This window comes from Equus quagga, chromosome 13 (genome assembly GCF_021613505.1).
Source record: "Equus quagga isolate Etosha38 chromosome 13, UCLA_HA_Equagga_1.0, whole genome shotgun sequence".
Classification (NCBI taxonomy): domain Eukaryota; kingdom Metazoa; phylum Chordata; class Mammalia; order Perissodactyla; family Equidae; genus Equus; species Equus quagga.
In genome coordinates, this window is record NC_060279.1 from 37,408,699 (window position 1) to 37,424,429 (window position 15,731).

Below are 15,731 nucleotides of genomic sequence, written 5' to 3' on the forward strand. Positions count from 1 at the left end.
GCGTTATCAACAGCCCCCACAAGAGTGGTACATTTGTTACAATTGATGAACCTACTTTGACATGTTGTTATCAACCAAAGCCCATAGTTTATCTTAGAGTTCACTCTTGGTGTTGTACATTCTATGGTTTGGACAAATGTATAATGACGTGTATTCATCATGATAGTATCAGAGTAGTTTCACTGCCCCCAAAATCCTCTGTGCTTCACCAACCCCACTCCCCCAGCCTCTGGCAACCACTCATCTTTTTACTGTCTTCATAGTTTTTTCTTTTCCAGAATGTCATATACTTGGAATCATACAGCATGTAGCCATTTCAGATTAACTTCTTTTACTTAGTAATATGCATAATGAGATGTCTCTTGACATTGTCTTTTGTACCACAGAAATTTTTAATTTTAGTGAAATTCAGCTCATCAATTATTTCTTTCAAGGATTGTGCTTTTGGTGTTGTATCTGAAAAGTCATTGCCATACCCAAGGTCATCTAGGTTTTCTCCTATGTTATCTTCTAGGAGTGTGATCGTTTTGTGTTTTACATTTACGTTGATGCTCCATTTTGAGTTGATTTCGTGAAAGGTGTGAGGTCTGTGTCTAGATTCATTTTTGGCATGTGGATATCCAGTTGTTCCAGCACCATTTGTGGAACAGACTGTCTTTGCTGCATTGTATTGCCTTTGCTCCTTTGTCGAAAATCAGTTGACTGTATTTGTGTGGGTCTATTTCTTAGCTCTCTTTTCTGTTCCATTGATCTGTTTGTCTCTTCTTTCACCAGTACCACACTGTCTTGATTACTGTGGCTAAATCAGGTAGTGTTAGTCTTCCCACTTTCTTCTTCTCCTTCGATATCATGTTGGCTGTTCTAGGTCTTTTGCCTTTCCATATAAACTTTAGAATCAGTATATTGATATCCACAAAATAACTTGCTGGGATTGTGATTGGGGTTCCATTGAATCTATAGCTCAAGTTGGGAAGAACTAACATCTTGACAATGTTAAGTCTTCCTATCCATGAGTATAGAATATCTCTCCATTTATTTAGTTTTTCTTTGATTTTGTTCATCAGAGTTTTGTAGTTTTCTTCATATAGCTCTTGTACATATTTTGTTAGATTTATACCTAAGTATTTCATTTTTGGGGTTGCTAATGTAAATGGTATTGTGTTTTTAATTTCAAATTCCACCTGTTCATTGCTGGTAAATAGGAAAGCAGTTGACTTATATATATTAACCTTGCTATATATTATCCTACAACCTTACTATAATCGCTTATTCGTTCCAGGAGTGTTTTGGTCACATTCTTTCAGATTTTCTACAGACAATCATGACATCTGTGAACAAAGACAATATCACATCCTTTTACCCTCCTACATACTACAATACATATCTCTAAAATATATGGAGGAACCACAAAAGACCCCAAATAGCCAAAGGAATCCTGAGGAAAAAAGAACAAAGCTGGAGGTATCACACTCCCTGATTTCAAAATATACAACAAAGCTATAGCAACCAAAACAGCATGGTACTGGCACAAAAACAGACACACAGATCAATAGAATAGAATCGAGAGTCCAGAAATAAACCCACACGTCTGTGGACAGCTAATTTTCGACAAGGGAGCCAAAAACATACAATGGAGAAAGGAAAGTCTCTTCAATAAATGGTGTTGGGAAAACTGGACAGCCACATGCAAAAGAATGAAAGTAAACCATTATCTTACACCATACACAAAAATTAACTCAAAATGGATTAAAGACTTGAATGCAAGACCTGAAACCATGAAACTTCTAGAAGAAAACATAGGCAGTACACTCTTTGACATTGGTCTTCGCAGCATATTTTCAAGTACCATGTCTGACCCAGCAAGGGAAACAATAGAAAAAATGAACAAATGGGATTACATCAAACTAAAAAGCTGCACAGAAAAGGAAACCATCAACAAGACAGAAAGACAACCTAACAATTGGGAGAAGATATTTGCAATCCATATATCTGATGAGGGGTTAATAACAAAAATACACAAAGAACTCATACATCTCAACAACAAAACAACTAACAACCTAATTAAAAAATGGGCAAAAGATCTGAACAGACATTTCTCCAAAGAAGATATACAGATGGCCAACAGGCACATGAAAAGATGTTCAACATCACTAACTATTAGGGAAATGCAAATCAAAACTACAATGAGATATCACCTCACTCCTGTCAGAATGGCTGTAATTAACAAGACAGGAAACAATAACTGTTGCAGAGGATGTGGAGAGAAGGGAACCTTTGTACACTGCTGGTGGGAGTGCAAACTCGTGCAGCTGCTATGGAAAGCAGTATAGAGAGTCCTCAATTAAGAATAGATCCACCATGTGATCCAGCTATTCCACTGCTGGATATTTATCCAAAGAACATGAAAACATGAATGTATAAAGACATGTGCACCCCTATGTTCCTCACAGCACTATTCCCAATAGCCAAGACTTGGAAGCAACCTAGGTGCCCATCAAGGGATGAATGGATAAAGAAGACGTGGTGTATATATACACAATGGAATACTACTCAGCCATAAGAAGTGATGAAATCTGGTCATTTGTGATAACATGGATGGACCTTGAGGGTATTATGCTGAGTGAAATAAGTCAAGTCAGAGGAAGAAAGTCAAATACCATATGCTCTCACTCATAAGTAGGAGATAAAAATAACAACACGCACATAGAAACAGAGATTGGATTGGTGGTTATCAGAGCGGAAGTAGGGAGGGAGGAAGGCAAAAGGGGTGATTAGGCACATATGTGGTGATGGATGGTAATTAGTCTTTGGGTGGTGAACGTGATGTAATCTACACAGAAATCGAAATATATAACAATGTACACCTGAAATTTATATAATGCTATAAACCAATGTAACCGCAATAAAATATATATTTGCTTACATAACCACAATGCCATTATAATATCCAAATAAGTTATCCATTAATCCTTGGAAAATCAATACCCAGGGCCATTTTCAAATGTTCCTGATTGTCTAAAAGGTAATCTGTTTTTACAGTTGGCTTATTCAAATAAGGATCTAAAAAACTTCACGTATTACATTGGGTTATTATGTCTCTTAAGTCTTCTTTAATCTAGAACAGCCTGCCTCCCCTTTTCAGTTATGTCATTGACTTGTTGAAGAAACCATGTCATTTGCCTTGTAGAACATCCTCCCTTCTGGCTCTGTCTGTTTGCTTCCTGTGTCGTTCAACTTCTTCCTCTTTACCCCATATTTTCTGTAAATGGATATTGGCTCCAAAGTCAGGATAAATCCTTAATTCTTTCCTTTAATCAATAGTATATTTTTAATGTTTTCCCAAAAAGTAGGTAGGATGTGATAGACAGGAGATCAGGTGTCTGTGGCAGGGAAGGTGTGAAGTGAGATGTGACTGACTCTCTTTGAAAATGGTTACTTTCCTATAGCCCCCAGTATGTGGAGAAGTTTGGACATTCCATCTGAGGAGCTCTTATTCTCTCCCTCATACAAGCATCAGCAATAATATACTTTACATTTATATTCAAAGTGTTTTCACATTCGTTAGCTCATTTAATCCTGGCAGCTGCCCACTGAAGCTGGAAGTACAGGGGGTGTTTCTTCATTTTTCAGATTATGTAACTGAGGCTCAGAGGTGAAATGGGGGAGGTAGTGTGGAAAGCAGGTCTTCTGATTCCAAGGGCTGTGACCTTTCTGTCCCTTTGTGCCACTTCCTTCCCGTCAACTCTGAGGGTCCCCGCTACCCTCACCGTCATCAAAGCTGGGTTATGGGCTGTGGAGATTGTTCAGGCAGAAGTGACTTTTCTGTCCCTGGGTTCTCAGAGAACATGCAGAATGAGAGAAGGGAGCAGATTCAGTCTGGTTCAACAGTCAAAGGCATAACCAGACTGAGTGAGAAGTTCTATCACTTCACAGATAAGAGCCTGTTTAAGCCTTACTGAAGATGGGCAGGTTCAGGATCTGTCAGGGAAGGATTTCTGGGATGGGTAGGGGCTGAGGATTGGCCAATCCAGGTGTTTAGGGCCACTTGGGAGAAGGTGGGAACAGCCAGGTAAAGGCCAGGGAGGGGAGCTGGGCGTAGGGCAGGAACAGGAGGTAGGAGAGAGTCAGGCTGCTTAGGGGAGAAAGGGAGGGAAGGTCCTGTGATTAGAAGGAGCTGCTGTCCTGCCAGAGTGGGCAAGAAGGTGCTTTCATGCTTTCAGCTGGATGGAGGCCTGCCTGAAGGAGGAGCTTCCTTCCCCCGTGGAGCTAGAGGAGAGCCTCCGGAATGGAGTGCTGCTGGCCAAGTTGGGCCACTGTTTTGCGCCCTCTGTGGTTCCCTTGAAGAAGATCTATGACGTGGAGCAGCTGCGGTACCAGGTGGGGAATAGCGGTTTCTGCTTTCCACCTTCTTCCTCTCAAACGAACCCTGATCCTCAAAGCTGTGAGGTAGGGTGAACGTATAATTTATTGTCCAAAGCTGGACACTTTGGGGGTGAAGGAAATGCTATTAATCATTGCTCAGGGACAACAGTTATCAATGGGTGTCTCCCAGCCAGGCAGTGTGTACCATCTTTATCAGCAAGGGACACTTGCTAGCTGGGCTTTGAGATGCCCCTGATATGAGAAGCTCCAGGCAGACTTGTCTACCCACAGTCTACACTCAGAGGCTTGTGGGCTGTGCCACCCGGAAGCATTTCCTGGGCACGCTGCCCCTTCCCTGTGCTCTAGCCAGCCCCACCCTCCCTTTTCTCCCCTCCCAGCTCTGGACTCCCGTTTTCCAGGAATACTAAATTGTTATTCCCACCCTGTGCCATCCTTTCCAAATGACCCACTGGGTCATCCATTCCTCGTGGTTTCTGTGTCTGTGTGTCTGTCCTGGGGGGATGGGAAATCCATAGGGCAGGGTCCTCCAGCTCCCCCTGCTCCTTGAATCTCCAAGCTGTGGTCTGGGCTCTGCCCTTAGGGAACCCTGAGAATGGTGGAAACGTTATCTTCTCTTTCCTTCCCTTTCAGGCAACTGGCTTGCATTTCCGTCACACAGACAACATCAACTTTTGGCTGTCTGCAATCGCTCACATCGGTCTGCCTTCGGTAACACTGAGCCTCAAGATTGGGGTTCCTCTTTGCTCTTCACCAGCACCCCCAGACATGCTTTATCTCCCTGGGACCCTTCAGCCCTCATCTCCATGTGTCTTCTAAACTAACTTAATCTAAGAGTTTAAGTTCTTGGGGACCGTGTATCTTTGAGCCCTGTTACTTGGTCTCTGCCTCCACTTCCCTGTGGGTAAAAGGAGGTGAAGGCTCCCTGGCCCAGCTTGCGTTGTTCCCATTAGGCAGTGAGGCCCCTGTGTAATGTAGGAGATGGGGTCATAGTGGCCAGCTATCTTTCCACCAGAATTTCATAGTGTGGAATTCATCCCCAGGTGGTAGATTGGAAGCCTAGGCCCAAGACCCCAGTAGGACACATGCTGCATGTCCTCTCAGCCTTTGAATCTCAATTGGTTTCTCATATGTAAAATGGGCATAGTAATCCTGGCCTTGTCCACCTTATAAGGTTGTCAGGAGGATCACATGATCTTTGTGAATTCCATTTGTGAATTGTAAAGAACTATGCAAATTAAGGCACAATATAGGATTCTACGATGTATAATTTTTCTGTTTTGTTTTTCTTCACTGTAGAAGGGAATTATAAGACCAGGAAATAGCAGTAAAGAAAAACGCTTTGGTGGGAGGCAGGAGCAATGGAGGCCATGTGTCCTCAGTGGGACTGGAATACTTTTAAGTCTTTAGATTTGGTCCTTTCTTATGAATCTAAAGTAACTGAGAGGTATTGAGGTTAGACCTCATTCTAGTCACCAGGTAGCATGGGAAGCCATACATGGGATGACTCGGTTCTTAGAAGGGCCCCACTGATCAGACACCTCTGGCTTGGAGACAGGGATGACATGCCTCTTTGTGGTCCTTGGCAATATATGCCTCATTGGGCCCTCTGTGGGAGCGTGGTCAGCTTCCCAGCATGCCACCTTTCTATTGAGAGTCCAAGGTGAGGAGCACAGGTTTGCTGTGTCTATAGGATGAATAGGGGCCTGTTTCTCTTGGAGGATATGGCCTGCATCCTATAGCCTTGATAGCTTTGCGTAGTGTTTGGTTAATGTGGGGCTGTGTGTCTGTGGCTGGGTCTTGGCTTAGTGTGTGTCCCTTGTGCCTTTCTTTTATACCGGGCTGGCTGTAAGTAGTTGGGGAGACTGACCTAGAAGCCCCAGACAACAAAGGAGCACACACCCCAGGTTGGAGATGAAGATCCATTCTCTCCAAATCTGGTGCTGCTTAATGGTCTCCAATGGCAGTAACCAGCAGTTTCCCCTCCAGACCTTCTTCCCGGAGACCACGGACATCTATGACAAGAAGAACATGCCCCGGGTGGTCTACTGCATCCATGCACTCAGGTGAGATACCCAAACTTTCATCATCCAAGTTCCTGTAGGTGGAGGCAACCAACGATTGACAGCAACAAACATTGCAGCAGGAAGGACGGAGGCAGACCATAGGGAGCACTTCTCAGGAGTGTGGGGTCTTAGAGTTCTGTAGTTGTGTTTGGATTTATGTCTATGTTTGTGGGCACATCTATATGTGACCTGTGCGAGTGAAGGAAAAGGGCAGGCAGGGAAGGGGCTTCAGCTTGTGACTGGGGTACAAAGGAATCAGAACAGGACCCATCAAGAGTGTCACATGCCAGTCACTTAGTGTGAATGGCCACGGCTGTTTGCTCTTACTCACAGCCAGCCATCTGCAACCAGTTGGCTAAATCAGAAAGTGATTGACCAGTTCCTGTGTCCACCATGCCATCTCTTCCTGACTTCATTTCCCATGTCCTTTCAAGCCTCTGTGCCTTGGCTCAGCAGGTCTCTTCTTGCTCTGCCCTTCCCACCCTCCGTCTCCATCCTGCTACTGCAATGTGCCCTTCTCTGTGAAGCCCCCCAATTTCCCCAGACCTTCCACAGCATCTTATTTATCTTCTATAGCGCTTGCCTCAGGCTGACTTACAATAACATCTCTCCCTGTGGAATCGGGGTGACTTGAGGGCAGGTGCTGAGTGGTCTTCATCTCCAGGTCCCCTAGTATCTCCTGCAAACCCATTATGGGCAGCATGTCACAATGAACAGGCCCCAATGCATTGCATTTTTTCCCAGTCTCTTCCTCTTCCGGCTAGGATTGGCCCCTCAGATACATGATCTATATGGGAAAGTGAAATTCACAGGTAAGCCCAGCTCCTTCCTCAACTACCACAGTCCCGGCAGGGTCTTGGGGTTCTGGGCCTGATGTGGGGCACCTGTGGTATCATTGCAGCCGAGGAACTCAGCAACATGGCCTCTGAACTGGCCAAATATGGCCTCCAGCTGCCTGCCTTCAGCAAGATCGGGGGCATCCTGGCCAATGAGCTCTCGGTGGATGAGGCTGCAGGTAGGGGGTGGGCTCTGCCCTGCTAGGAGTATGCTCGGCAAGAATGGGAGGACTCTGAGCCTCACAGCTCTCGGATGGATTCTGGCTACCTCTCATCCACAGGCAGGGCCATCAGGCTACCTGGTTTCCCTGGCCCCTGTGGCTGGAAAAAGGGGATGATGTCGGAGTGGCCTGCAGCTGGTTGTGCTGCAGCTGGTCTGGGGTTTGTTCCGGCCTCCTGACCTTGTTTCCATGCCCCCTCCCAGTCCATGCAGCTGTTCTTGCCATCAATGAGGCAGTGGAGCGAGGGGTAGTCGAGGATACCCTGGCTGCCTTACAGAATCCCAGTGCTCTGCTGGAGAATCTTCGAGAGCCTCTGGCAGCCATCTACCAGGAGCTGCTGGCCCAGGCCAAGATGGAGAAGGCTGCCAATGCCAGGAACCGCGTAAGGAGGAGCCCTGGAGTTCGGGGCCTGAAAATCTGAGTGGCCTGGAAAATCTCAAGTGAAACCAGGACTCCTGTCTGTCCTGTCTCTTAAGTTCCAAAGTTGCTTAGAGAAATTGTAACTCATCAGTCATTTTAGAGAAGTAGGAGAGAAACTCAGGAGAATGATGAGATTTCAGAAGAGAAGACAGGAGAAGAGGTTCTGTGGGGATGGATCTTCAGAGGGGCTGAGAGAGACTCTGGAATGTAGAACTGGATCAGATTGGACTGGAGATTCCAAAGGTTGCTGTTTGACTTAACTGTTTCAGTGCCAGGGGCTTGGACCCCACGATTTCTTCAGATTCCTTCCAACCAGACTGACCTTTGGCCTTGGGAAGGACTCCAGAAGAAGAAATAGGAATAGATGGGAGGGAGGAGTAGGAGGAGATTGGATTGGTTTTCCCAGGTTCCCCTCTCAATGCAGTCTTTGCAGGATGATGGAGAAAGCCAGGACATCTATGACCGCTACCTCACTCAAGCTGAGATCCAGGGCAACGTCAACCACGTCAATGGTGAGAGAGAGGGGCCACGAGGGGCTTTGGGGGTGCTCTCAGGGTAAGCCGCCACACAGGGGGGTTTGGGGAAGGCTCTCAGGCCAGAAGGCCCTATGACCTCACTTGGGCCAACCCACGTCTCAGGGAAAATCAGAGTCAAGGCAGTGTGTGCTCTGTTTTATGGCTATCAGTGTCTGGAGAAGTGGTCCCTGTCAAGGGGGCTTCTGTTTGAATGGAGATCAAACAGATCTTGGTGCTGCGGGCAGTTGAACTGGGGTCCTTCAAGGACGATGGAGGATGGATAGGAAAGGGGGCGAGCAGAGCAGGAGGGGCTGGTTGAAGGCTCAGGATGGATGGGCATCTGCCTCTTTGAGTCAGGATATCCTCAGAGTCTCGGGTGGTGAGATGGGAAAGCTGGGAGGATTATGCTAAAGAATTTGGGCGGGTCCAATTAGGCCCCAGGAACCTAGAGGGCAGAGGTGGGGGTAACTCTGGGCAGGCAGGAAGAGGGCAGACTCCTAGGGCTGGGCTGGGGATGGTGAGGGGTGGGCTTTCTCACACCATCCTTTATGGAAACTTGGTCTTTTTCAGTCCATGGGGCTCTTGAAGTTGTTGATGATGCCCTGGAGAGACAGAGCCCTGAGGCCTTGCTTGAGGCTCTTCGAGACCCTGCGCTGGCCCTGCGAGGAGTGAGGAGAGACTTTGCTGATTGGTACCTGGACCAGCTGAGCTCAGACAGAGAGCAGAAAGCACAGGTTGGGCTCTGTCTATCACCTGCAACCTCCTCTCTCTGACTGTAGGATGGGGGAGGGCCTCTTAGGCGTCACCACTGTCAATTCTTTATATTCAATAAGTGCCATGTTTACATGGTTAAATCACCCCAAAGCCTAATGGAGTAGACTGATCAGCTTCTGCCTTTGAGTCTCTCTCAGACTGACCAGGGGGACCCAGGGGCAGACCAATAGGCAGTGATATGCTCCCCTACTGCTGAATTGGGTCCTCAACTCAGCAATCTTATTTTCAATACTGTTGACTCTTTCCCTGATACTATTTATATTTGTGCTGCTTCTGTTGTTATTTCAGATGTTTGCTGGGTAATAAAGAGCCAGAAGTTAGAGATGGGTTAATGGGGACGGGTGGGCCTGGCTGGTCTGCCTAAAGGGGAGAGGCGCGATTGAAGGTGGGTGACCAGGTGGACCTGAGAGCTCATGCTGGCAGCTCCTAAAGCATGTTCATGGCCCCAGGAGGACTTTCTTCTACTGCATCTCCTCCCTCTTCCAGGAGCTGGGCCTGGTAGAGCTTCTGGAAAAGGAGGAGGTCCAAGCTGGTGTGGCTGCAGCCAACATGAAGGGTGATCAGGAACAAGCCAGTAAGTCATCATCAGGCTGAGGCCTGGCCTAGGTGTATCGCTGGCTCTTGGAAGAGCATCTAACCCCTTTGCTGGCCTCCGTGTAGGACAATGCAAACTGCTGCCCAATTTTCCAGCCTGGCAAGGGACTTCTCCCCTCATCTCATGTGCCCTATTCCTGGCTGCCTGCAGGGACACTACAGATAAGTTCATTAAGGCCTTAGAGATAATGACGGCCATGACTGCACTGAGCTGGACTCCTGGAACAGGCAGTTTCCTTCGAGCCCTTAGCCTTACTCTGTATTTTGACAGTTTCAACCTTGAGTTCCTTTGGTTTCTGAAATGTGATTTCCCAGATAAGAGAGAAACTCATGATCCAACTCAGTTTTCCTTAAAAACATTATATATAAATACAATTCTTTATTAAAAGAATGTGAGTTAGTGATTGTCTCCCTCCGAGGGGACCAACCTGGATAGCAGGAGGGAGGAGAATTAGAGTGCTGAGGTGCCACGCAGCAGCCTGTGACACTAGACCTGTGACAGGTGCTTGACTCCATCTTGACTTGCTGTCGGGTTTTGAGGTTGTGCCCTAACCATTCCCCTTTGTCTAACAGAGCTCTCAGATGCTAGCTCGAACAACCCCCAGCCAATCCTGGCTAACTCCTTGCTTATCTCAGTTCATTCCTGTTGACAGAGTAATCTCTCAAGCACAGATCTGGTCTGATCTTCGCTATTGAGCTTCTTCAGACCTTCGTGGGTTCTTTGATTTTGTATCCTAGACTTTAATCTCCTCAGTGTGGCAGATAAGACCTTTTGAGTCATCCCCATCCCTTCTCTTCACATTCCACCCAGCCCAGCTGAGCTAGATAACCTGTTCTTCCTTGCTTGGCCCCAGCCTTTCACACTTCCAGGCCTCTGGATTACATTTCTCCCACATTTTCACCTGTTGAAAGCAGGTGAAAACCTCCTCCAGAGCTGCCTCAGATGCGTCCTCCTCTGGGAAGTCCTCCTACTCTCTCCCCCAGAATCCCTCCTCCCGGCACTGCCATAGCATGTGGGGGGAGGGGCAGTACCTCTAATGTGGCATTGACAGCAATGCACTGTAAGTCTCTTTGTATCCTTATTTCTCCCCAGTATTAGTGCGCTCCTTGATGCTAAGGTCATATCTGCTTGGCATTTTATAAGCCCCAGCGTTTGAAAGCTAAAACTACAGTGATGCACCCTTGCCCCTTTTTAGCTTACTCCTTCCCTCTGCAACCCAAATGGCTCCCCCTCGGAGCTGGTTCCTTATTCCTCTGCACTGTCGTCAAGATTTGGTCCCTGGAGCCCCTTGACTAACCTCATCTTAGTTACGCTCCATAGCCTCCTGTCAATCTTGTGCTCACCACCTCAGGAACTCACTTCTGCCGTGACAGCCCCTCCGTGTTACCTGCTGAGCTGCTCAACTTCTGGGCCTGACAAATCGCTTCTTCCAGAGCCTCTTCTTAAAGTGACCCAGCCCCTTTTCCTCCTGAACATTTAGAAATGCATTTGAACCCAGCAGAGTAGTTTTCAAGAGCAGTTACAAAGCCTTTTCCCCTCAGAGATCCCTAGCAGAGCCTAGTTGGCCAGGAGAGAAGAAATGGCACTGAATGCCCAGCCCATGCAGCCCCTTTCCCTCCTCCCCTGCAGTGCTCCAGGCTGTGCAGAGGATCAACAGAGCCATCCAGAGGGGAGTGGCAGCTGACACTGTGAAGGAGCTGATGTGTCCCGAAGCCCAGCTGCCTCCAGTGTACCCCTTTGCTTCGGCTGTGTACCAGCAGGAGCTGGCAGTGCTCCAGCGGCAGCAGCAGGGGGTAAGCCCCAGAAATGACGGTCTAGCTCTTGGGTTCCTGAGCAGCTGGAGGATCAGGGCAGTCAGTCCAGAGCACCCTCTGAGGGTACTCCTAGATGCTGGCAAGAGATTAGGGGAGCGAGGAGGGCTACCGTCCTTGCCACCCTGAGCATATTATAATAGCCAATACCCTTGAGCAAACACTGCTTTACTAGCTCATTTAATCCTGAGAAGAGCCCCATAAAGTGAGTAGTAGTATTTCCACTTTAGAGATGAGGAAACTGAGGTGCAGAGGTTAAGTAACTCATCCAACTCAGCTGTAACTGGCAGTGCAGGGTGAATGCTCTTGAGGCCCGTACTTCTAAACCACTCTGCTATCCCATCCCTGTCCTTCAGCTTCTCTGACTGTGAGGTGATCAGGCCCTCCCTTAGGGACTTCCTAGTCTGGTGGAGGAGTTAGAATATACCTGAGGGTCCAGACAGAGACAGGGAGGGAAGAGTAGATGATGTAAGTGGAAGATGACTTCCCAACAGGGAAATGGGTGGAGCAGAGCTGGGGTAAGGCTTCCTGGAAGAGAGGAGACTCGGTAGAGAATCATACCCACAGCAGGCGTTGATAGAGCATCGACTCCAGGCACAGCCCTCAGGAAGGGCTCAGTCTCAACACAGGAGTCTATGGTACAAGGGAGCAGACAATGAGTGCTAAGAGTAAAGCACAGTGACTGAGGCTGTGGACTTTAGAGCCACACTGCCTGGGTTAAACTCTGGCTATGCTCCTTCTCAGCTGTGCGACCTTGGGCAAGTTATTTACCTTCTCTGCCCCTCAGTTCACGTGTAAAATGAGACAATAATCTATCTATCTTATAGGATCGTTGTAAGGATTAAACAAGTTAACATATGTGCTTTGAAACCAGCCTGGCGTGTACGTTTTAGCTGCTATTATTGCTAGTATTCACAACACTCTGTTTGTAGAGGACAGGAAGGGTGCTCTAGACAGAGGGAATAGCATAAGCAGATGTTTGGAGAGGAGAAGCCTGGGCAGGGAAGAGGGGCCAGGGCCTCGGATGTGTGGTGCAGCGTGCAGGTGCCCTGCCCACTTGATCTTCCTCTCTGAGTGCCGGGGTGGTGCAGTTCTTGATGAGTGGGAGGGGCCAGAAGGGAGCTGGGAGAGCTCACTGGTTGAGTGTGGGCTCTGGAATCAGGCAGCTTGGTTTAACGTGCATTACTTGACTATGGGCTTATCTGTGAAATGAGGATATTAATGATACCTACCTCACTGGCTTGTTATACAAATTAAATGATAATGTGTGTGAAGTACTTACACATTGAGCATATAGTAAGCATTCTTGAGTATTAAGATGATTAACTGTTAGTGAATGAATCAGGCCATTGGGGTTTTGGGATAGAGACTCTGGGATGTAGGAAAGTCTTGGGGACAGGATGGCAGGTAGGCCCCCAGACCCTTTACCAGCCCACTTGGGAACCAGCTCTCCCCTCTGTTGTAGGAGCTTGGCCAGGAGGAGCTCTTCGTGGCCGTGGAGATGCTCTCAGCTGTGGTCCTGATTAACCAGGCCCTGGAGGCCAGGGATGCCAGCGGCTTCTGGAGCAATCTGGTGAACCCCGCCACAGGCCTGGCCGAGGTGGAAGGAGAGAATGCTCAGCGGTGAGAAAGGTTTACCCACATGTTGAGAGTGAAGGGATGTGGGGAATGTTACCAACACCCTGAGTTCTCCTGCTTGGAGATTAGCCTTCTGCGTGATGCCCTGTTCTGGGGCCCAGGCCCACCCTCTGCGTCTGTTTGCAGCACCTTGGCCTGTGTTTCCTCCTGGGAGTGGGTGAGTTCACACTCATGCCCCTTTCCTCCATTTGTTCATCCTTTCATCGTGAAGGTTTGAGTACCCACTCATGTCAGATACTGTTCTGGGTGCTAGGAAACGACACTGAACAAAACAAAGTTCTTGCTCTCATCAAACTCACATGCTAGTAGAGGGAGACAGACAAAGAACAAACATGTCAGATGATTAGAGGAGAAGAAGAGCTCTGGCGAAAAGTAAAACAGGGCAGAGGGGTTAGAAGGTGGGGAGGTGGTGGGGCGGTTTGTGTATTTTACAGAGTATGGTAATGGAAGTCCTCTTTGTAAGGGGTCATTTTGAGAGACCTAAAGGGCAGAAGTGATGCCACGAGGCTGGCTAGGGCACAGGCCCTGAGAAAGAAGCATGTTTGGTGTGTCCAAAGAACGCCAGGAAGCCAGTGTGGTGGAGCAGAGCAAGGAAGGGGGAACAGCAGGAGATGAAGAAGCAGAGGCCAGACCATGCAGGCCTCTGGCTTTCACTCTGAGTGAGGAAGCAAGCCGTGGGAGGGTTCTGAGCGGACAGGGAGATGATCTGACCCACTGTTAGCGGCATCACTCTGGCTGCTGTGCTGAGAATCAACTTCAGGGTTAGAAGGGGAGAAACAGGGAGGCCTTGTTAGACGCCTGTGGGAGGAATCCAGGCCTGGCCTAGGGCGGTAGCAGTGGAGGTAGAGAAAAAGAGTCAGATTTCAGATATGTTGTGAAAGCTGAACTGACAGGATTTGGTTATATAGTGGACATGGGTGTGAGAGAGGGTAGAGTAGGCTCTGACTCCAAGATTTTTGGCCTGAGAGGTTGGAATGACTATTTACCAAGATGGGAAAGATAGGAAAGAGCTAGGGGGAATTGGGGGGGATCGGGAGCACGTGGGGTTTGAGTGGCTCAGTAGGCATTTCCGTGGAGATGCCCAGGAGGCAGCTGGGACTGATGAATGGGCTAGAGGTGTGCTTTGGGGAGTCCTTAGAATATTGTGTTTAAAGCCATGAGGATAGGTGAGATCACCTAGGATAAGAATATGGAGAGAGAAGAGGTCTGAAGACTGAGCCTTGGGATGCTCTGATGTTTAGAGGTCAGGGAGGAACCAGCACAGGTGGCTTAGAAAGAACAACCTGTGTGGTGAGAAGAGAGCCAGCAGAATGTGATGTCCTGGCGGCTGAGTGAGGAGGGTAGTTCAAAACTTTCCCCTGACTTCTGGCTGATGATACACGCGCTGCTCACTGCTCTCTCTCTCACCCTGCTGCCAGTTACTTTGATGCTCTGGTGAAGCTGCGACAGGTGCGTGGAGTGGATGGGACCTTCCTGAGCTGGAATGACCTGCAGGCCACTGTGAGCCAGGTCAACGCCCAGGTCCAGGAAGAGACTGATCGTGAGTGGAGTCTGGGGCTGGGAGAAAACGGCCCAACACAGGCAGCCCATCCCTTAGCCATAAGTCTGGGGCTCTGCCTACCTAGATCTCTCTTCCCCAGAAGTCCTTGCGCTCAGCCTCATCAATGAGGCCCTGGACCAGGGCAGCCCTGAGAAGACCCTGTCTGCCCTGCTGCTTCCAGCGGCTGGCCTGGACGATGTCAGCCTTCCTGTCGCCCCTCGGTACCATCTCCTCCTTGTGGCAGCCAAAAGGCAGAAGGCCCAGGTGAGGTTCGGGTGGGCTGGGTTGGTCACCGGAGCGGGAAGAACATCCCCTGTGGGTAGAGCTGTGCCCAGTATGCACCGTGGGAAAGCCCCTGTGGAATGGACACAGTCCCTTCTCGGGGTGGGTAGCAGGAGGGGTTCCGGTCTGATGGGGGAAGGTAGCTCCCATTGCCAGCACTGGACAGAGCTTAGTTGGCAGCACAGAGAGAATGTTGGGGGCCTTGTGCATGGGAAGAGCACAGGCCTGGGAGCCAGAGAACTTGGGTTGGATTTTCTGCTGTGACACTTAGTGACCATGTGACTCCTAGCAAATCCCTAATGTCTCTGAGCTCTGCTTATTCACCCGTAGAACACTACATGCCCTGGTCCTACCTACCTCCTGCAATGGGGGTGGAAATCGGATGAGTTGAAGAAGGCGGCAGGGTTTGGCCTGTAATTCCCTGAGTATGTGGCCGTTTAGAGAGCAGTTGAGGGCTAAAACTCGTGACCCGGACTACTTGAGTTTGCATCCTGGCAGGCTGACCCTGCACATGTTACTTACCCCTCTGCCTCAGTCCCCTCACCTACAAATTTGTAATAGTAGTGAACTTATCTCAGAGTTGTGGGGTTTAAGTGAGATGATATGACAGTAGAACCAGCTAACGTTGGTTGAGTCCTCACTCCGTGTCAGAC

General features: G+C 48.5%; 1 protein-coding gene across 2 annotated transcripts in view; it reads left to right on the forward strand.

Annotated features, from left to right (window-relative positions):
• IQGAP3 (IQ motif containing GTPase activating protein 3) overlaps positions 1–15,731 on the forward strand; it is a 39,533-nt gene that overhangs the window by 2,636 nt on the left and 21,166 nt on the right. The window contains exons 3-15 of one of the 2 annotated variants that reach the window (XM_046680150.1): positions 4,221–4,377; positions 5,014–5,091; positions 6,370–6,446; positions 7,191–7,258; positions 7,348–7,461; positions 7,707–7,885; positions 8,348–8,435; positions 9,009–9,172; positions 9,699–9,786; positions 11,437–11,600; positions 13,084–13,241; positions 14,675–14,796; positions 14,897–15,060. In XM_046680150.1, coding sequence (XP_046536106.1) covers positions 4,221–4,377; positions 5,014–5,091; positions 6,370–6,446; positions 7,191–7,258; positions 7,348–7,461; positions 7,707–7,885; positions 8,348–8,435; positions 9,009–9,172; positions 9,699–9,786; positions 11,437–11,600; positions 13,084–13,241; positions 14,675–14,796; positions 14,897–15,060 — 1,621 coding nt within the window. The remainder of the gene's footprint in view (positions 1–4,220; positions 4,378–5,013; positions 5,092–6,369; positions 6,447–7,190; positions 7,259–7,347; positions 7,462–7,706; positions 7,886–8,347; positions 8,436–9,008; positions 9,173–9,698; positions 9,787–11,436; positions 11,601–13,083; positions 13,242–14,674; positions 14,797–14,896; positions 15,061–15,731) is intronic. The other variant, XM_046680151.1, reaches the window with a different exon arrangement.